The 17,025-nt window shown below is 36.5% G+C and overlaps 1 protein-coding gene across 1 annotated transcript in view; it reads right to left on the bottom strand.

Annotated features, from left to right (window-relative positions):
- The window catches only part of LOC107007671 (NADH dehydrogenase [ubiquinone] 1 beta subcomplex subunit 10-A-like), a 6,339-nt gene extending 2,254 nt beyond the window's left edge, over positions 1-4,085 (bottom strand). Inside the window, exons 1-2 of the mRNA XM_015206368.2 lie at positions 3,743-4,085; positions 3,607-3,655 (exon numbers count right to left, since the gene is read on the bottom strand). Of these exons, the coding sequence (XP_015061854.1) occupies positions 3,621-3,655; positions 3,743-4,028 (321 nt within the window). The 5' untranslated portion in view covers positions 4,029-4,085 and the 3' untranslated portion in view covers positions 3,607-3,620. The remainder of the gene's footprint in view (positions 1-3,606; positions 3,656-3,742) is intronic.
- Positions 4,086-17,025: the final 12,940 nt, after the last annotated feature.

Raw genomic sequence — 17,025 nt, 5'->3', positions numbered from 1 at the left:
GGGTGGGATGGGGGGTCAGGGATCGGGTAAAAAAATTATATTTTGAAATTGAAAATATTTTTAAAATTGATGTTTTTGCCAAAAAAAAAATGTAATTTGAAGTTGGAGAAGAGTTTTGAAAAATGTTTTCCTTAATTTTTGAAGGGAAGTCATTTTCCTTAATTTTGAGGAAAATGAGTTGATATGGAAAATATTTTCAAGACTTTTGTCCCAACCAAACATGAGAAAATTGGTTCATACCAAACACACTCTAAATCTAGTTTCAGACTTTCAGTAAGGTTTAAAAATTCATGTGGACATGAAACATAACATACTACATTATTTCCCCTAATTTTTTATTCCGTAATTATACAAATGAAATATCCATGTATGTTCTAATGTTACTTCCTCTCCAGCAAGCCTCTTTCATCCCTGCTATTTTTTTTTTATTTAATAAAAGCTCATCCTTTTTCTCCCTAATAGCAGTACATAACAAGACAAGTGAATCATGCTTTGCCAATAATATTGCATTGTCGTTGCAAAAAGAAGCCATCACAATGGCAATTGTATAACATTATTTCTTAAAATGACTCAGAATGGCGATATGAAGTCTTAAGGAACCTATTGATGGAATCAGAAAGATATTGTAATTCTTTTATGCCTCTATTCATATTTCTAAGTTTATTGACACCTCAAGTCCTCTTTGACAGAATCTCAATTCCTGTGTTATTACATGTACTATATCAGATCTGCAATTTGTAAGAGGAGCTATTTTAGTCCTTCATCTAGTATAATCAACAAATTTCGATGGGATACTTGAAAGCTCAATCTTTTAAGGTCCTTTGTCCCTCTTTCATGCATATATCCTCAAACACTACATCTCATTCAAATACGTCACTTCGCTTCTTTATGAATCCCTGCTCAACTCTCTGTGAACTATCCAGAAAGGCAGTTGCTCTTAGGTGTTTTAGGAAAGATCAGAGTGTATAAGAGGGATATGATGGCATAGACCATATCAAAGGAAGAGGATGGAGGTGGAAGCCAAATGTGGAACTTCTCATGTAATTTGGCTGATTGCCTTCACTAAATGGATGAAATTCACCATAAGCGGAAGGTTCAATGTTTTATGCACAACAATACTAGGACCAAACTAACCTGAAAATATGGTGAATTAAAAGAAAAAAACTGTTATCAAAATTTAGAAGTGCTACCTCCCTTCTAGTTTTGCTCCTAACCATCTGTATAAGTCAGTCTGTGGAGATGACAGCAATTTTCTAGAGAATACCCAAAGCTTTTGTGAAAATCACTCAATTATCAGAAGTGTAGCCAGTTAAACAACTGTTCCAATTCGTCAGGCCAAACTTGATGTTTTCTGGCCAGGGGTGTGAAAGGTGTCAAGAAGGTAAAAAGGATTTCAATTGACAGTGGAGTTGTACACTAATATAACTTTCCTAGATAAAAGATGAGGAAGATTCAGGAGGGAAAGAGTTCATCTCGAAAGTTTCACCTCTATTCAACAGCATTTTGGAATTTTAACCTACATTGTAAAATGTATTTCTTGTGCTTTTTTGTGGTTGTTGCTTACCCCTCATTTTTGTTTTATTTCAAGGGAATTATTGTAGGTGGGCTATCATGGGACAGATAAGTAAACAATCAAAGTGACCAAGGTCAAACTTGTATTCCAGCTAGTTTCTTTAGATTCATTTGCAAAAATCCGGATGAAAATTTGAACAACTTTGAGTTCCAATAGCTGTATATAAAAAAAACACAGAAAAAAACAGAATCACCAAAAATACCCCGACTCCTTAACATGTTGTGACTTGGATTTTATGCATGGATTAAACTTGTTATATTGAGTTTAAGTTATGACAAAAGAGTTGAAAAAACAAATGTGATGGAGCCAAAAGATTAAGGAGAGCGAGAGAAATCTAGTGCATTTGCAAAAGTTTTACTCTGTTAAGTTTATCCTTTCTCAGTTAACCTATGAAAACGCCAAAAGCCTGAAGGATCTACAGCATACTGGTAGATGCACCAGATTCATGGAATCTTTAAGGGAATTTTGATATCTTTTTAAATACTTTATATCGTGGAAAGCTATGTCCTGATTCATTCTAAGCCATTGTAGTGTGTCACTGGCAAGGAACAATCACTATAAATGGAAGATTTAAGAAACCCATTACTTAATGGTGATTTCCTAAGCCCAAAGGCAAGAATTAAGGACTTCATGTGCCCTATGGTAAGTTAACTGCTATTCTTAGAGTTTTGAGGTAGATTTCATCTACTTGCCATTGAAAGAATGTTAGAGCTGGCATAACTGTAAATACAGGACTCTTGAGATATAGATTGAAATGCTAAAGCATGGATTATAACAGGTGACCAATTTGACAGTTTGTTTGATCATAGATCAATAAATATTTTCCCTTGTTGAGTCAATTGGAGTCGAGTCAACTCTGATTGAAGTTTCGATTCTTTGGTTCCTAGATCATTCATTAAAGATGATTTCCCCTAGTTGAGTCAATCAGAGTCAAGCCCAACGGGGATTGAAGTTAAGCTATAATCTGTCTCGTAACTGATTTTATATCAAAATGCATGATATAAAATTGAGTTATGCATGTTTTAGAATGAATTATTGTTCTATATTTCCAGAGTTGTGGTATATGTATGCTCTTCACATATAAGCATGCATGGGGACAACTACAGATGTGGATATGATTATGTAAATGCGTACTTTATCTTGAGCAGCTATCATGAGTTATGCTAATAGTTTATAGTGTTTATGACAGTGCACATGTACTTTGATGAGCCTGTTTAAAATTGAAGCAAGACTGACTAGCTTTGAGTAAAATACAGTTGATGTATGATTCTTATACAAGATTATGAAGTACATCACATGCTATATATTAAGCTGCATGCCTAAGCCTAGAAGAGTTTTTGGGAAGAAGGTTGCAAGATCTCAGATGAGATATGCTACCGTAAAAGAGTTGATCATATCACAAGAAGAAGCAGATATGGCTTGTTCTTGTGTAGCTTTAGATTCATTACGTGCTAGCATCCCTCCTAGCTGATCGAGATGGCTTCAGACTCTCGGAATGGACAAACAGGAAAAAGATACCTCAATCATCAAGTTAGGATCAGACTGTTGTATTAGCATCTACAATGCGGGTAGTGCCAGACTATAGTAAATGTAATCCTTAATCTATTGTGCTTCAATGTTCACAAGAGATTGTAAAATAGAGTCACCCATGACTCATGAGGTATGCATAGTGAATTATAACTATTATGATACATAACCCAAAAGTATCAATAATAGCATGTCACGTGTTTTAAGTCAGTTAAGATATTTCCAGTTTACAGATTCATACTGGCCATAGATTTGAAGATAGCGCAAATCATATTTTTGAATCTTCTAGTCTGATTAGTTATAGATTGGCCATATTATTAAGTGGACTCCCACCTCACATTTCATGATTCTAGATTTTGACCAAACTCTCTGGAGAGCCCCAGATTCCTCCATTGAAGTTCCTATTTCTAGGTTAGACTATAATTAATGAAATTGTTTCAAATAGACTCATATAAGCTGAAATTGATGATAATTCCAATCTAATAAAAGAGCAAGATCAGAAATACCTAAGATAGCAGAATCATTCGGACTCAACAGCTTCAACCACCTTAGGCCCTGCAATCAAAAGAATACATAAGATTCAGAAACCAAAAAAAAAAACCTTGAATCTCAAAGAAGTAATAAATGAGCAAAGGGCGAGACCATGCATAAAGGGAGGACGAAGGTCCTTGCCCCACCCAATACCACGGGTTGCATCAAGATACTGCTGAACAAGGTGGCGGCACTTCTGAAGATGGTTAACACCTTCGATACGGTAGCACCAACGGAGCTTTTCACGGAGGATCTTGGCTTTTTCAATGTCGATCCACTTCTCCCTCACCAAATGCTCCCGCATCTCTAAGAAAGCTACTGGATCCTTGTACGGGTTATTCGGGTCGAAATCATCGGGTGCTCCTTCATCGAACTGTACTCCATTCTTCCTCCCCATTTTTTCTGTCAAGAGAATTCTTCTTCTTTCTCTCCAATTGTTTTTTGTAGTGATAGGGATTTGAGTGAGATGATGAGTGAATTTGGGTTCAATTATTTGGGCTTGGGTTGAACTTCGATTAAGTTGACCTATTCCAATGGACTAATTAGGCCCAACTTTACTTTACATTTGTAGCTCCTCTTTTTTTCTTTTCCTTTTTTTCTTTGGCATTTTGGTAATAAATTTTTTTAAAAAAAATATTTGAAATTTTAAAATTGAAATTGTGTTTGGCTACAGTTTTTACTGTCAGTATTTAGAATTTAGATGTATTTTTAAATTTTATAAATAGTATTATTTGAACATGGCATATAATATAAAGGAATTTATTTTATGAAAATTAAAATTTAAGTAAAAACAAGGCTTTTGGGTTTTTTTCGAATTTCAAATACAACTTGAGGTGTATTTGAAATTTTCATGGTCAAATACTGTTTTTGAAAAAAGTGAAAAATGGATTGGATTCATGTACTAAGTTATACATTTTTTGTGATTTATTTGTGTAATCTAGGATTGCAAGTAAAGTAATCACTGATATTGGTGTAAGAGTTTTACAGAGACTTGATGAAGTTATTGCATATATTAGCTATCAACTACACGTAGGAGTAAAATGAAAGGGAAAACCAACCATTGTCAGTAATAATAAACTTAAGCAAATGAGGGGTAAAAAATGCAAACAAGGTTTGTAATTATTATTACGATAAAGTTGTTTGATGGTTCTGCTAAAGTTTTCTTATTTTTAGAAGTACACAAATAGGTTTGCAGAATGGAGTTTTTAATAAAATCACTTTATGTTTGGCTAATTCGCTTGAATAATCTTTTTGATAAACAAGATTGTATTTATGTAATCTTTTTTGTAAAAAATACTTTTAAGAGTTAAATTACAAAAAGGACAAGTATCAATATATAATTTATTTAATAGAGATAAGTTATATTAAATACTATTATAAAAAATATAATTAAATTTTTATTTTTATTGAATTAAAATGTAAAACATCGAATTTTAATCAGCATTTTTACATAAAATTAAAAGTAAACTTAATATTGATATAATCCTGAAAAAAGAATATTGTTGTTACCTTTTTTTCTAGTCCAATAAGAATTTATTGTTACCTTTTTTTCTTCTAATCATGCAAAATAATACACTATATATAAGTAGAAGATGAAATTCTTTAATGAAACTTAATCAAACTTATGAAGCATGCAAGTTAATTAATTAATTAATAAGGGATATATTAGTAAATATATATATCGAAGGGATTTTGATCTTGAAAAAAAATATCCGCTTTTCTTAAGAAGCAAAACAATTTTATTTTTCTCAACGGCAGTATAACTACTTCAGCTTCCTTTGAAAAGAAAATTTATTGATTTGCCAACGTCTTAATTTTTCAAAGAGATTTTTTTTCTCAAAATAAGTATTTTTGGTCTTCTAATAGTCATGTCAAAAGGCTCCAACTGTAGGAAGCGTTTTGAAGATAAATTAAAGTCTTAAGAATCCTCTAATACAAATTTGTAACACCTCAGAAATTAGAAAGTGCTCACATAGGGTCGTATGTATTGCATGTAAAGTTAATTCAGAGATTTGATTTAATCCCTCAGGACTACAAAAGGAATTGACGTATCGTTGAAAGGCCCATGAGTTGTAAGGATTGAACTAGACGAGATCCAGTAAAATTTTGTACTTGAATTTGGCTCTACGAGATGGGTCTACGAACCGTAGAGCAAACAATAAATTGTGGGATGGTCTTGTGGAAAGTTAGATTAATTATTGGGTTTCTGAAGTTAATTCTACAGTTGACCTATACGGGTCATATGAAATCCTATGGACGTAGGTCACTCTGACAACTTCTTTTTTTGGTCAAACAATCAACTTGTATTGATACTAAAAAGTGTAATTACAAAACCAAGTAGATATTTACATCTATTTCTCAAAATTCTCACCACAAAAAAAACTTCCTAGCCTGAATTAAAGACTATTATTACAACTAATTATTCACTTAAAACAATAACACGGAAAGAATCTAATAACAAAAAACTCATGAAATATGATCTATCTTCTTCAATGCCACTTCTTCAAGCATTTTCCTCTGATATGAATGCATAAGTCAATTTCTTTGCACACTCTGTCGCATTGGTATGGTGTCTCCTGAAAACTGGTAGTAATTCTTTCTCTCCATATTACATAGACCACCATTACAAAAACACAACTGATGATAGCTCCATATTCATTACGCTTTGTTGCCCATCCATTTGCCCATGTAAGCTCCTGCTGCCAACTTTCTATTTGCCTATTTATGCCCATCCATTTTAGTAATCTAGACCATAAGTCTTCGGTTATAGGACACTCGAAATAGAGATAATCAAAGGTTTCTATGGCATCTTCATGATAGCTGCATTCTAGGGGCACAATTATGCCGAACTTCAATAATCTTTCTATTGTAGCTAGTCTCCTCCATGCTACTAACCAAAGTATAAATCGATGTCTAGGATGGACTGCTAGCTGCAGAACAATGCTCTTCCAACTTACATTAGGATGTTGTGGTGTTAGTTTGATGTACATTTGATGGTTGGAAAATTTATTAGCCTTCACCTCTCCCTTAAACTTTGATCCTAAATCACTAGGATTTAATATAGGCATGAGTGTCTTCTTGGTCTCCAAGATCTTCCGTATCACTCATGTGTCACTTGTTGGAATAGGGCAGTGTTCCACCTCTTTTTAATGGTATGTATGTACCAATTTGATCCAAAGACAATTCTTTTTCTCATGCATTGCCATAACAACTTCAGGATGGCAACAATATTCCAAACTTCTAAGTTGATTAGATTTTGACCCCCAACTGATTTTGGAAGACAAAGTTCTCGCATGAAACCAGTGCTTTCTGTTGTAGCATTTTAATATTATTATTCTTTTAATATTATTATAATTTGCTATATATGTCATTAGTACTCTGCCTAACTTAACATTATTTTAGTGTCTTAACTCATAATTGTAGCAGAAACATTGTAGTGAACTTTGGAATTAGGCAGCATGTTAATATACACGTTGAGGTGCATTTGTTGCCCTCATCATTACTTCTCTAAATTATTCCTTCATTATTCTCCGTAACCTATGTAACTTCTATTGTAACTATGTAACCTATGTAACTCCTAAGGCCATTATCTTCACTATTTACTACACCACTTATCTTCCAATTCATTGTTAAGACTCCTTGTAGTATAAATAGTGATGGTTTTCATTTGGTTTAAAAAATAGACAACACACAAGAGAAATATAGAGTGAAAGAGTTACTCAAAAGAGAGTTCTTATTAGTTGAAGAGATGTGTTCTTTATTGTGGAGTTTTGGACTCAACCCTTATCCAGAGTTGTTGAGTTATATTTTGTGAAGGTTGTTGTATCCTGGAGGGGACAAGTCAAAGAGGACTACTGTTGGACCGGTGAAAACATTTGTTGCAGTGGGCTTGAATCTCCTTACAAAGATCGAGATATCCGCGCCTCAGCCTGAAGAGATTTATTTCTTCATTTCATTTTCAGTTGTAATCTTGTATTTTTGTTATCTTGTAAGTTTTTCATTAACAATTTTAAGGAGATTCATCATGACTACAATTGAAAAAACCGCAGATGTCATGATGGGAGACCTTAACAAGTCATTTCAGTTCAATGATAATTATTTCAAGAGATGGAAGGGTAAAGTACTTTTCTACTTAAATCTTCTCAATATAATGTTTCTTATGTGTTAACTGAGAATAATCCTAATAAAGAAGCCATCACCTTTATGAATGATTAGGAAACTATTTCTCATCTAGAGAAAGTGGAAAAATACGATGGTGATTCCTATAAGTGTCGGTATTACCTTCTTAATTGTCTATTTGATAATTCTTATGATTGTTATGATAGAACTTTCTCTAGTGCAAAGAAAATCTTGAAAGCATTGCAGAGTAAGTATGATACCGATGAGTCTGGAGCGAAAAAAATGCAGCTAGTAGATTTTTTTCGTTTCCAAATGGTGGACAACAAATCAGTGGTAGATCAAGTTCAACACTTCACAATGATTGTTGGAGAGTTTAGGTCCGAAGAGGTTAAAGTTGGAGATAACCTTATTGTCTGTGGCATAGTGGATAAACTTCCACCTTCTTGGAAGGAATTTCAAAAAACTATGTGCCACAAACAAAAGGAAACCTCTCTTGAAACCTTGATAATGAAAATCCGCATGGAACAAGAAGCAAGGGGCCAAGATGCATTTTTACAAATAGAAGAGAACAACATCACATCTAAGGTAAATTTAATTACTTCGAATATGCTACTCTTGAAACTCACAAAAATACTCCTTTGAAGCCTAAGAAGAAAAAAGTTCAAGAAAAATAATGGTAGACCTCCCAAGAAAAATAATGGTGAAAATAATCAAACACAAAATCACCAAGTTCAAGAAAAGGGACCATGCTTTGTTTGTGGCAAGAGTGGGCATATTGCTTGATTTTGCAAATTCCAAAAATGTGGTCCTAACCTCAGGCAAACGTTACTGAAGAACCTTTTATGGCGGTGATTACCCACATAAACATGATTGAGAATGTTGATGGATGGAGGGCTGATTCTGGTACAAGCTGTCATGTCTGTTATGACAAAGACTGTTTCAAGAAATATACTTATTTTGAGGAGTCCAAAACCATCATACTTGGTGATGCTCATGTACTTTATACTTCTTCCATGAGAAAAAAATTGATGTCTAGTTTTCTTCTTAATAAAGCAGGCTTTAAACAAATTATTGAATCTGATCAATATGTAATTGTAAAGAAGGGTATTTTTGTGGAGAAGGGATAGGCATGTGATGGGATGTTCAAATCGAATGTTGAAATGAATAAAGTTTCTACTATACTTCTGTTTATATGCTTTCTTCTACCAACGTTTGACATGCTTTTTTTTGTGTCATATTAATGATTGTTATGTTGGAATCATGAGTAGTTTATGATTAATCCCAATGATTAAAAAGAATTTTAAAAAATGTGAGGCTTGTAGTAAAGCCAAAATCACTAAAGACCTCATTTTCAAGTTGAAACAAAAATTGATTTGTTAGAATTAGTTCATAATATTTATGAACTTGGTAAAATTGTAACTCGTAGAGGTAATAGATATTTTATTACTTGCATTGATGATTTTTCTAAATTTACATATGTTTACTTGATGAAAATAAAAGTGATGCTTTTGAGAATTTTAAAACTTATCTCCATGAGGTTGAAAATCAGTATGATAGAAAAAAAATAAAATAGAAGTGGTAGAGGCAGTGAATATGAGTCAAATGGTTTAATTCTCTTGTAAGATCATTGGGAATAATTCATGAAACTCCTCCTCCTTACTCTCCTTCATCTAATAGAGTAGTGAAAAGGAAAAAAAAACTTTGATTGAATTGACTAATGTCATGCTTATTGAGTCACATGCACCTTTAAATTTTTGGGGTGAAGTTATTTTATATGCTTGTTATGTGTTGAATCGTGTGCCTCATAAAAAATCTAAGTTGACACCTTTTGAATTGTGGAAAGATTACAAGCAATTTTGAGATATCTAAGAGTTTGAGGTTGTCTAGCCTTTGTGAGGCTAATTGATCCCAAGATAACAAAGTTGGGTAAGAAAGTTACTACTTGTGCTTTTTTTGGTTATGCTTCAAATAGTACAACTTATAGATTTTTTAATCTTGAAGATAATATTGTAATAGAATCGGGTGATGCAATTTTTCATGAGAATATATTTCCTTTTGATTCTAAAAATAGTGGGGTCAAAGAATTGGACAAAATATTTTGTCACTACCTATTTCTTCTACCTCTACTTTGAAAAATAAAGAGGTTGATGATTTTGAGTTAAGAAGTAAAAGATCTAGAATAGGAAAAAATTTTGGTCTTGATTTCTATGTATTTAATGTTGAAGATGACCCTCTAACTTTGAGAGAAATATTATCTTCACATGATTCTATTTTTTGGAAAGAGGTTGTCAATGATGAAATGTAATCACTAAATTATAATAAAACTTGGAAACTAGTTGATTTACCATCGGGTTGTAAAACTATTGGTTGTAAATGGGTCTTACGAAAAAAGTTGATACCAGATGGATCTATTGATAAATATAAGGGTAGGCTAGTTGAAAAAGGTTTTAAACAACTAGAAGGACTAGAATTTTTTGATACTTTTTCTCCGATAATAAGAATTACATCTATAAGATTTTTAATTGCTATGACTGCAATTTTTGATTTGCAAATTCATCTAATGGATGTAAAAACTGCTTTTCTAAATGGAGACCTAAATGAAGAAATTTATATGGATCAACCCGAGTGTTACATTGAAGCAACCAAGAAAATAAAGTATGTAAACTTACTAAATCCTTATATGGCTTGAAACAGACACCAAAGCAATGACATGAAAAATTTGATTCCTGCATGATTGAAAATGGTTTTAAAACAAATGAGTGTGATAAGTGCATATATCATAAGTCTTAGAATAATTCACATGTGATTATTTTCCTATATGTTGATGATTTGTTGATCTTTGGCTCTAAGATGAGTGTTACTGATGAAGCTAAGAATATTCTTAGAAGCCATTTTGATATGAAAGATATTGGTGAGACAAATTTTATTCTTGGAATAAAAATAACAAGAACATGTGAGGGAATTTTCCTTTACCAGTCACATTATGTTGAGAAAATTTTGAAAAAATATAACTTTCATGATTACAAGCATGTTGCTACTCCTATTGATTCAAGTGTTCACTTATTTCCTGTTGAAAGTGAAAATGATGTAATAAATCAAAAGGAATATGCTAGTATAATCGAAAGTTTGAGATATGTGACTGATTGCACTAAGACTGATATTGCATATGCAGTAGGAATACTTGACAGATTTTACAAGCAAGCCAGGTAATGAACATTGACATGCTATATGATACGCTCAAACTTACTTCTCAAATAAGAAGTAAAGCGGTCGTATCAAGTAAAGAACCCAACCAATGAGGCTGTGATCGTTCCCACGAGGAAAATAGTTCAGACTTAACTTTAATCTATTATTACTATTATTTTGTCAATTATTTCCTTAGAAAACAAAGACAATAAAAGGGGGGGTTTATTTCTAAATTAATGAAAATAACTAACTAAATTAAAGTAAACAACTAACAGATTCAAATGTTGGAGTTTAATCAATTAATAAAAGTAACTAGGGTTTAAGTGTTCCCCACAGGTTCCTAACTTGATAATTCTAACTATAACAATTCTTTCCTAGTATCTTCCATGCAAAGTGATAAGTTATGTATTTCTAAATCCTTGGTCCGGCATCTAGAAAATTTCACTCCGCACCTTGGTCCGGCTACGTGTGTTGCTATACTAACCCTTACCTTTACCTCATATTAAGCATTGTATTCGATATTTGACTATGTTATTACCTCGTACCAATAGATACTAGCATATTAGATAGTATACACTAAATCTATGTTGATAATTCTTTTCCTATTATCTACCTCCTTGGTCCGGCAAATAGCATTATGTCGAGTTCTAACGTTGGTCATCCGTTAAAAAGACTTCTAAACGAAAGAATTATCAATACATGCAAGACACTATTCTGGAAATGTTATTTTACTTAGGTTTTACCTCATTATTAACCCATGGTTCCCACAATCCTAGTTATGGAGTTTAGTTACCCATAGTCATAATCACAATATTCATATATTTAATATAAGAATTCATCCACTTACTTTGATGAGAAAGAATAAAATCCAGAAATTCACTTCATTAATCAACAAAATCACCAACAATCAATTCCAAAAAAAGTGTAACAATTGCTGAAATTAATCCTTCAATACTTGAACAAGAGAACTAAAGATTTTCCCAAAACTCTAACAATCAAAGAGTCTACTAACAAAGAGTCTACTAACAAAGAGTCTCCTAACAAAGAGTCTTACTAACAAAGAGTCTTACTAACAAAGAGTCTAACCCCAAAATGAGGTTTTTCGAACTATTTATAATAAAAATAAAACCTAATAAAAGAAGGATTCTAATTACTGAAAATCTGTCAAAACGCGGCTGGATCGACGGACCTCGTGACGGACCGTAGTGGTCACGACGGGCCGTCATGGTCTCTGTCATCCCATACTTCATAAATTCTTCTGCTGCTCTCTTCATTACCCTCGATGAACAGGTATGACGGACCGTTTCAAGCACGACGGTCCGTCGAGGGTCTCCGTTCCATAATACTTTAACTTTTTGGAATTTGGGTACTGGGACTACTCTCTGATCTTTGCGATGAACCAGCAGGATGGACCGTCATGGATATAACGTTCCGTCATGGATATGACGTTCCGTCATGGACTTCCGTAATGTCACACTTAGGTCAGACATCCCCATCTTCCTTCAGCAGCTTCATTAGATGCCACCTACGGACCGTCACAAGCTCGACGGACCGTCACAAGCTCCGTAGGTGGTCTCTTCTTCATTTCTCGCTCAAAACTTTCCGCGTTCATCTTTGGACAAATTTCCTGCAAATAAAGAGAAACTTACATAAAAATCAATACAAAAAGGCTTTTGGAAACACACTAAATTTAAGGAAAAAACATTAAAAATACCGTGAATCCACGGTATATCAACACCCTCAACTTAATTTCGTTGTTTGTCCTTAAGCGACGCACTATGACTCACTACAAAATCTTTGTACAATAGTATCCATATTTTAGATTTCGCGATCATTTGGCTATCAATCCCGATAAATCTCATCATGTTTATGCATGTTATCACTATTAGGCTTTTTTATGTGGAATCAGACCATGACACAGACTCACCATGTGCTGACACCTAACCTCTTCAATTTCTCACCGAGGTGCTAATATTTTCGGTATTGCAACTAGTGTCCTCACTTCAAAATAACATCCTCATTTTTCACACAATGATTTCATTATGAGTATAAGGAATACTTTTCAACACTCACTCTCAGAACAAATTCAAAACTCATTCATACATATTGACATAAGCTTGCCCTTATTTTCACTGCTTTAAGTTCGCCATACAACTCTTAAGATCACGATAGGACTTTCTTAGCTTGTAACATAGGCTCAGGGTCAGGTAGGGTATATTTAGGTATACTTTAGTGAATTTTTGCCCTCCTTGACATATCGGCTAAACATACCACTTTCTATCATTTTATTTTGCCCAATTTCTCATATTCTTTCACCTTGCTATTTTCCCTTCTTTCTTCATTTGTGTAAGTGACTCTTTTTCTTTGATTGCTTGTATTTATTATATATATATATATATATATATATTATTGTTTTTAATTTTTTAATTTCACTTTTCTTTCAACTGGTTCTTGAGTCAATTTACTTTTGTTCTTTGTCTCTCTTTGTTCTTTCAACCCCACTTTCCAGAGCATTCCTCATAATAGCCACCCTCAACTCATGACTTTGTCATGAGTCAAAGTACACAATACCCAAATTTGGGTCAGAGCCACGAAAAGGTTGTTTACTGCATTAGCCACCCTTAACTTATGCTTTTGGCATTATTTGAGGTGCACATGTCCAAGGAGGGACCAGGGCCAACACATTATTCCCAGAAAAGATCAGTTGGGGTGAAAAAGAAAGGTCTATTTTAAGCTCAAATCATTTGGATCAAAGAGGGATTAATTTCATTCATTTTTAGGCTAAAAATTGGCTATATTGAACAAGGGCCTATGATCCTTTCCTAATTGTCTAGTACAACTTACTTTTAGCAGGACTAACCAGGCAAGTTCTAGCTCAGTACAAATAGTGGACTATTCAAATTTTCCTCACACTCACCTGACATCTCAATGCTCTACCAGATTATCAGACACCTAGTTCGAATTTTAGACTTAGGGTCATGCAGTGGTGTATCTCTATGTCATGCTTAGAGCCACACATTTATTAATTACTATGCCTAGTCATGCATCATTTTCATTACATCAGGATATTATTTTTGTTTTATTCATCATTCTTCAGAGTTATACTATGTACACAAGATATAGACATGCCGGTTCAACAATAAAAATAATCCGTCTCTTGGGGAAAAAGAACACAGGAAAGAAAACCCCAAAAGAGGATCGTGAATTGGGATACTCAGAATTCACCCTAGCATTCACTTTCCATTTACCCCACCCCCAACAAAAAGATATGCAATTGTCCCCAATGCATAAAAAAATCTGAAATACGAGAGTGGTAGGTGAAGCCAACCTGGGGCGCAAAGCGCCGACGATCAACAATCTGGTGGGTCCGATTCCTCGGAACCCACTACCTATGTAGTATGGACACCCTCAGTAGTGTCCTCATCAGCAATAACACTATCAGTAGTGCCTCCCACTTTCTCCTCATCTCTGGCGCTAGATGCCCCAGCATCTGACTCTACAGCCCTGATCCGACGCACCTCATCATCATCAAGCGAGGCTCTCCTCACAGCCTCCATCTCACGGCGCTCTTTCTTCTGTGCTCTAGCCTCATCCTTTTCTCGGACCTTGCGCCTCTTGGAATGTTCTCGAGGGGGAGGTGGTGGAATATCAGAAGTGGCGAATAAGGCAGCCATCACCGTGTCCTCAGCAGGCTCTGCAGAAAGGGCCTCAGACTCAGGCACCCTAGCCTCTAGGATCATATCAATATCCGCTCACAGACTCTCAACCGTAGCCTGAAGGGTCGACACGTCCATCTGAGGGGCTGGCCGGGCTAGCACCCACAACTCAAAAGCGTCTAAGTGCTGATGAACCTCACAGATATTCCGCTTTGTTGCTGGACCATTTTACGCTCCAAGCGCTCCTCCGCCTCAACAATAGACCTTTGCATCCAAGGTTGTATGTGATGCAGAAGTGTGGCCATCTGAGCCTCTAGTTTCTGGACCCTAGCAAGCGGGACCAGAGCGGGGAAAAGGGCCGAGCGAGAGGATCTAGGGGCCGTGCTACTACCCGGGATAGACTCGACCGGGGTAGTGTCAGTGGTTTCGGAAGCAGACTGTGTAGCCGTTAGAGCATGTGCTACCGTATCAGCCAGATTTTCACCAAGTGGAGGCAACTCTGGACGGGGCCCTCTACATGAAGCCAACTCATTGGCCTCATCCTTGATGAGGCCGATATCAACAGTGCCCAGTGGAGTTTTGAGGTGATCAATGTGCCAAATGGGCACACCTGCGGACCTACATAGGAAAATATCATGCACGGAAAAGGGTAAGTAGTTGTGACCTTGAAAAACCCTCTCGTGCATGACCTCCTGTTGAAGCCAAGTGAAGTCCACCTCAAACCCGGCTATTATCGCCGCCTTCAGAACTGCGCGATCCCATGTGACTATATTATAAGCAGCCGTGGGGGAAAGGCAGTGGCGGACAATCAACCATAAGAACTTAGCCGTGAAGGTCAATGGCTCCCTTCGGCTCCGTTACCCAATCGGTACCCTCTCCATCAATAGACAAGTGCAGGGCCATCCACCGCTTGGTAGTCTCTCTCAGCGATGGCTCACGCAAGAATTGGCCATCTTTTACAATTTGCCACTGGTAGTCAAACTCGGCGCTGAGAGGGGTCCTGTTGGTATCAACATCCTCGCCGTACAGATACCGGCGGCTGGCGGGCAGGGAGATGTCGACCTGTATGCCGCATACTCAGACGTGCTCAAGTGGGTCCTGTTTGGCGGGGGCAGCCCGCCTATCTATCTGTGATCGGAGAGTAGCCACGTAAGAGGCGTAACACTCTCAGACCAACTCCTCACTACAGCGCCCTAAAGAACGAGCTGTCCACTCCAGCTGGTGTCTGGTTAAGAGATTGTGGATCTATGGCATGGTGGGGAGACTTCCCGTAAGGACCCGCCTCTCCAGTGTAAGGGTCCGTGTCATGACACCTTTATCAATTAGAAACTTGGCGTCTGAATACACTTGGTATTGCTCGTCGACACACCACCGGTTGGGCTGGTCTGCAACCGGGGTGAGAGCACCAGTCGGTGAGCATGGAGTGAATCAGGACTGTCAACCTCATCATACTGTGTAGCTATGACGGGTGCAGGGACTTCTGCAGACCTGGAGGCTTCCTCCGACCATGAAACTCCTAAGGAACCATACGCTCCTTCTTCATGTGTAGCTGACCCAGAAGGTGTGCCGGTTAGTGTGCGCTCCTCATCAGACTAAGAGGCAGTGACTACGCCGGACGACACCTTTTTGGGGGTAGCTCGGGTTGCATGTGCATCTCATGCTAGAATGGCAGTGCCTGGGGGCACGTACTCGAGATCATGCTCATCATCAGAGCCTATAACCAGTCGGGCAGACGGGGCGACAAACTTTGAACGCCCACGTGCGTAAACTAGATCTTGTTTTGGTGCCAGTAGAGATAGTACCTGTAAAGAATCATTATTAGTGCTAGAAGGAGCAAACAAGACAAGAAAAAACAACACAAAATAAATATAAGAGCAAAGCTGTAATGACATCTCTATAGTAACAGTGAAACACGATGGGCCAGGTGACGTCTCATCGTGAGTGTGACGGACCATCATGGGGTTCGTCATGTCTTACTTCAACTATGTTTATGTGGAGACCCTTGAAGAAAAGTCTCTGACAGTTATGATGGATAAGCAGGACGGACCGTCGTGACAATGACGGTTCGTCGTCGATGTTCATCGTGGGGCACTTAGAAAAAGTATGGAGACCCTTAGGAGAGGGGTCTCTGACCGTCATGACGGTTGTGTAGGATGGACCGTCGAGGGTATGACGGTCCATCATAAATGTCCGTTAGAGGACACTTAGAAAAAGTTGGAGACCCTTAGGACAAGGGTCTCTGACAACCATGGCGGTTGTGCAGTACGGACCATCATGTTAATGACGGTCCGTCGTAGATGTCCGTCAGAGGACAATTGGAAAAAGTTGGAGACTCTTAGGACAAGGGTCTCTGACAACCATGACGGTTGTGCAGGACGAACCATGGTGGGTATGACAGTCCGTCGCATGTGTCCGTCAAAGGACACTTAGAAA

The sequence above is a fragment of the Solanum pennellii genome, chromosome 12 (genome assembly GCF_001406875.1).
Source record: "Solanum pennellii chromosome 12, SPENNV200".
Classification (NCBI taxonomy): domain Eukaryota; kingdom Viridiplantae; phylum Streptophyta; class Magnoliopsida; order Solanales; family Solanaceae; genus Solanum; species Solanum pennellii.
The sequence above is the reverse complement of the archived record's forward strand: the minus strand, read 5'-3'. Positions and strand labels throughout refer to the sequence as shown.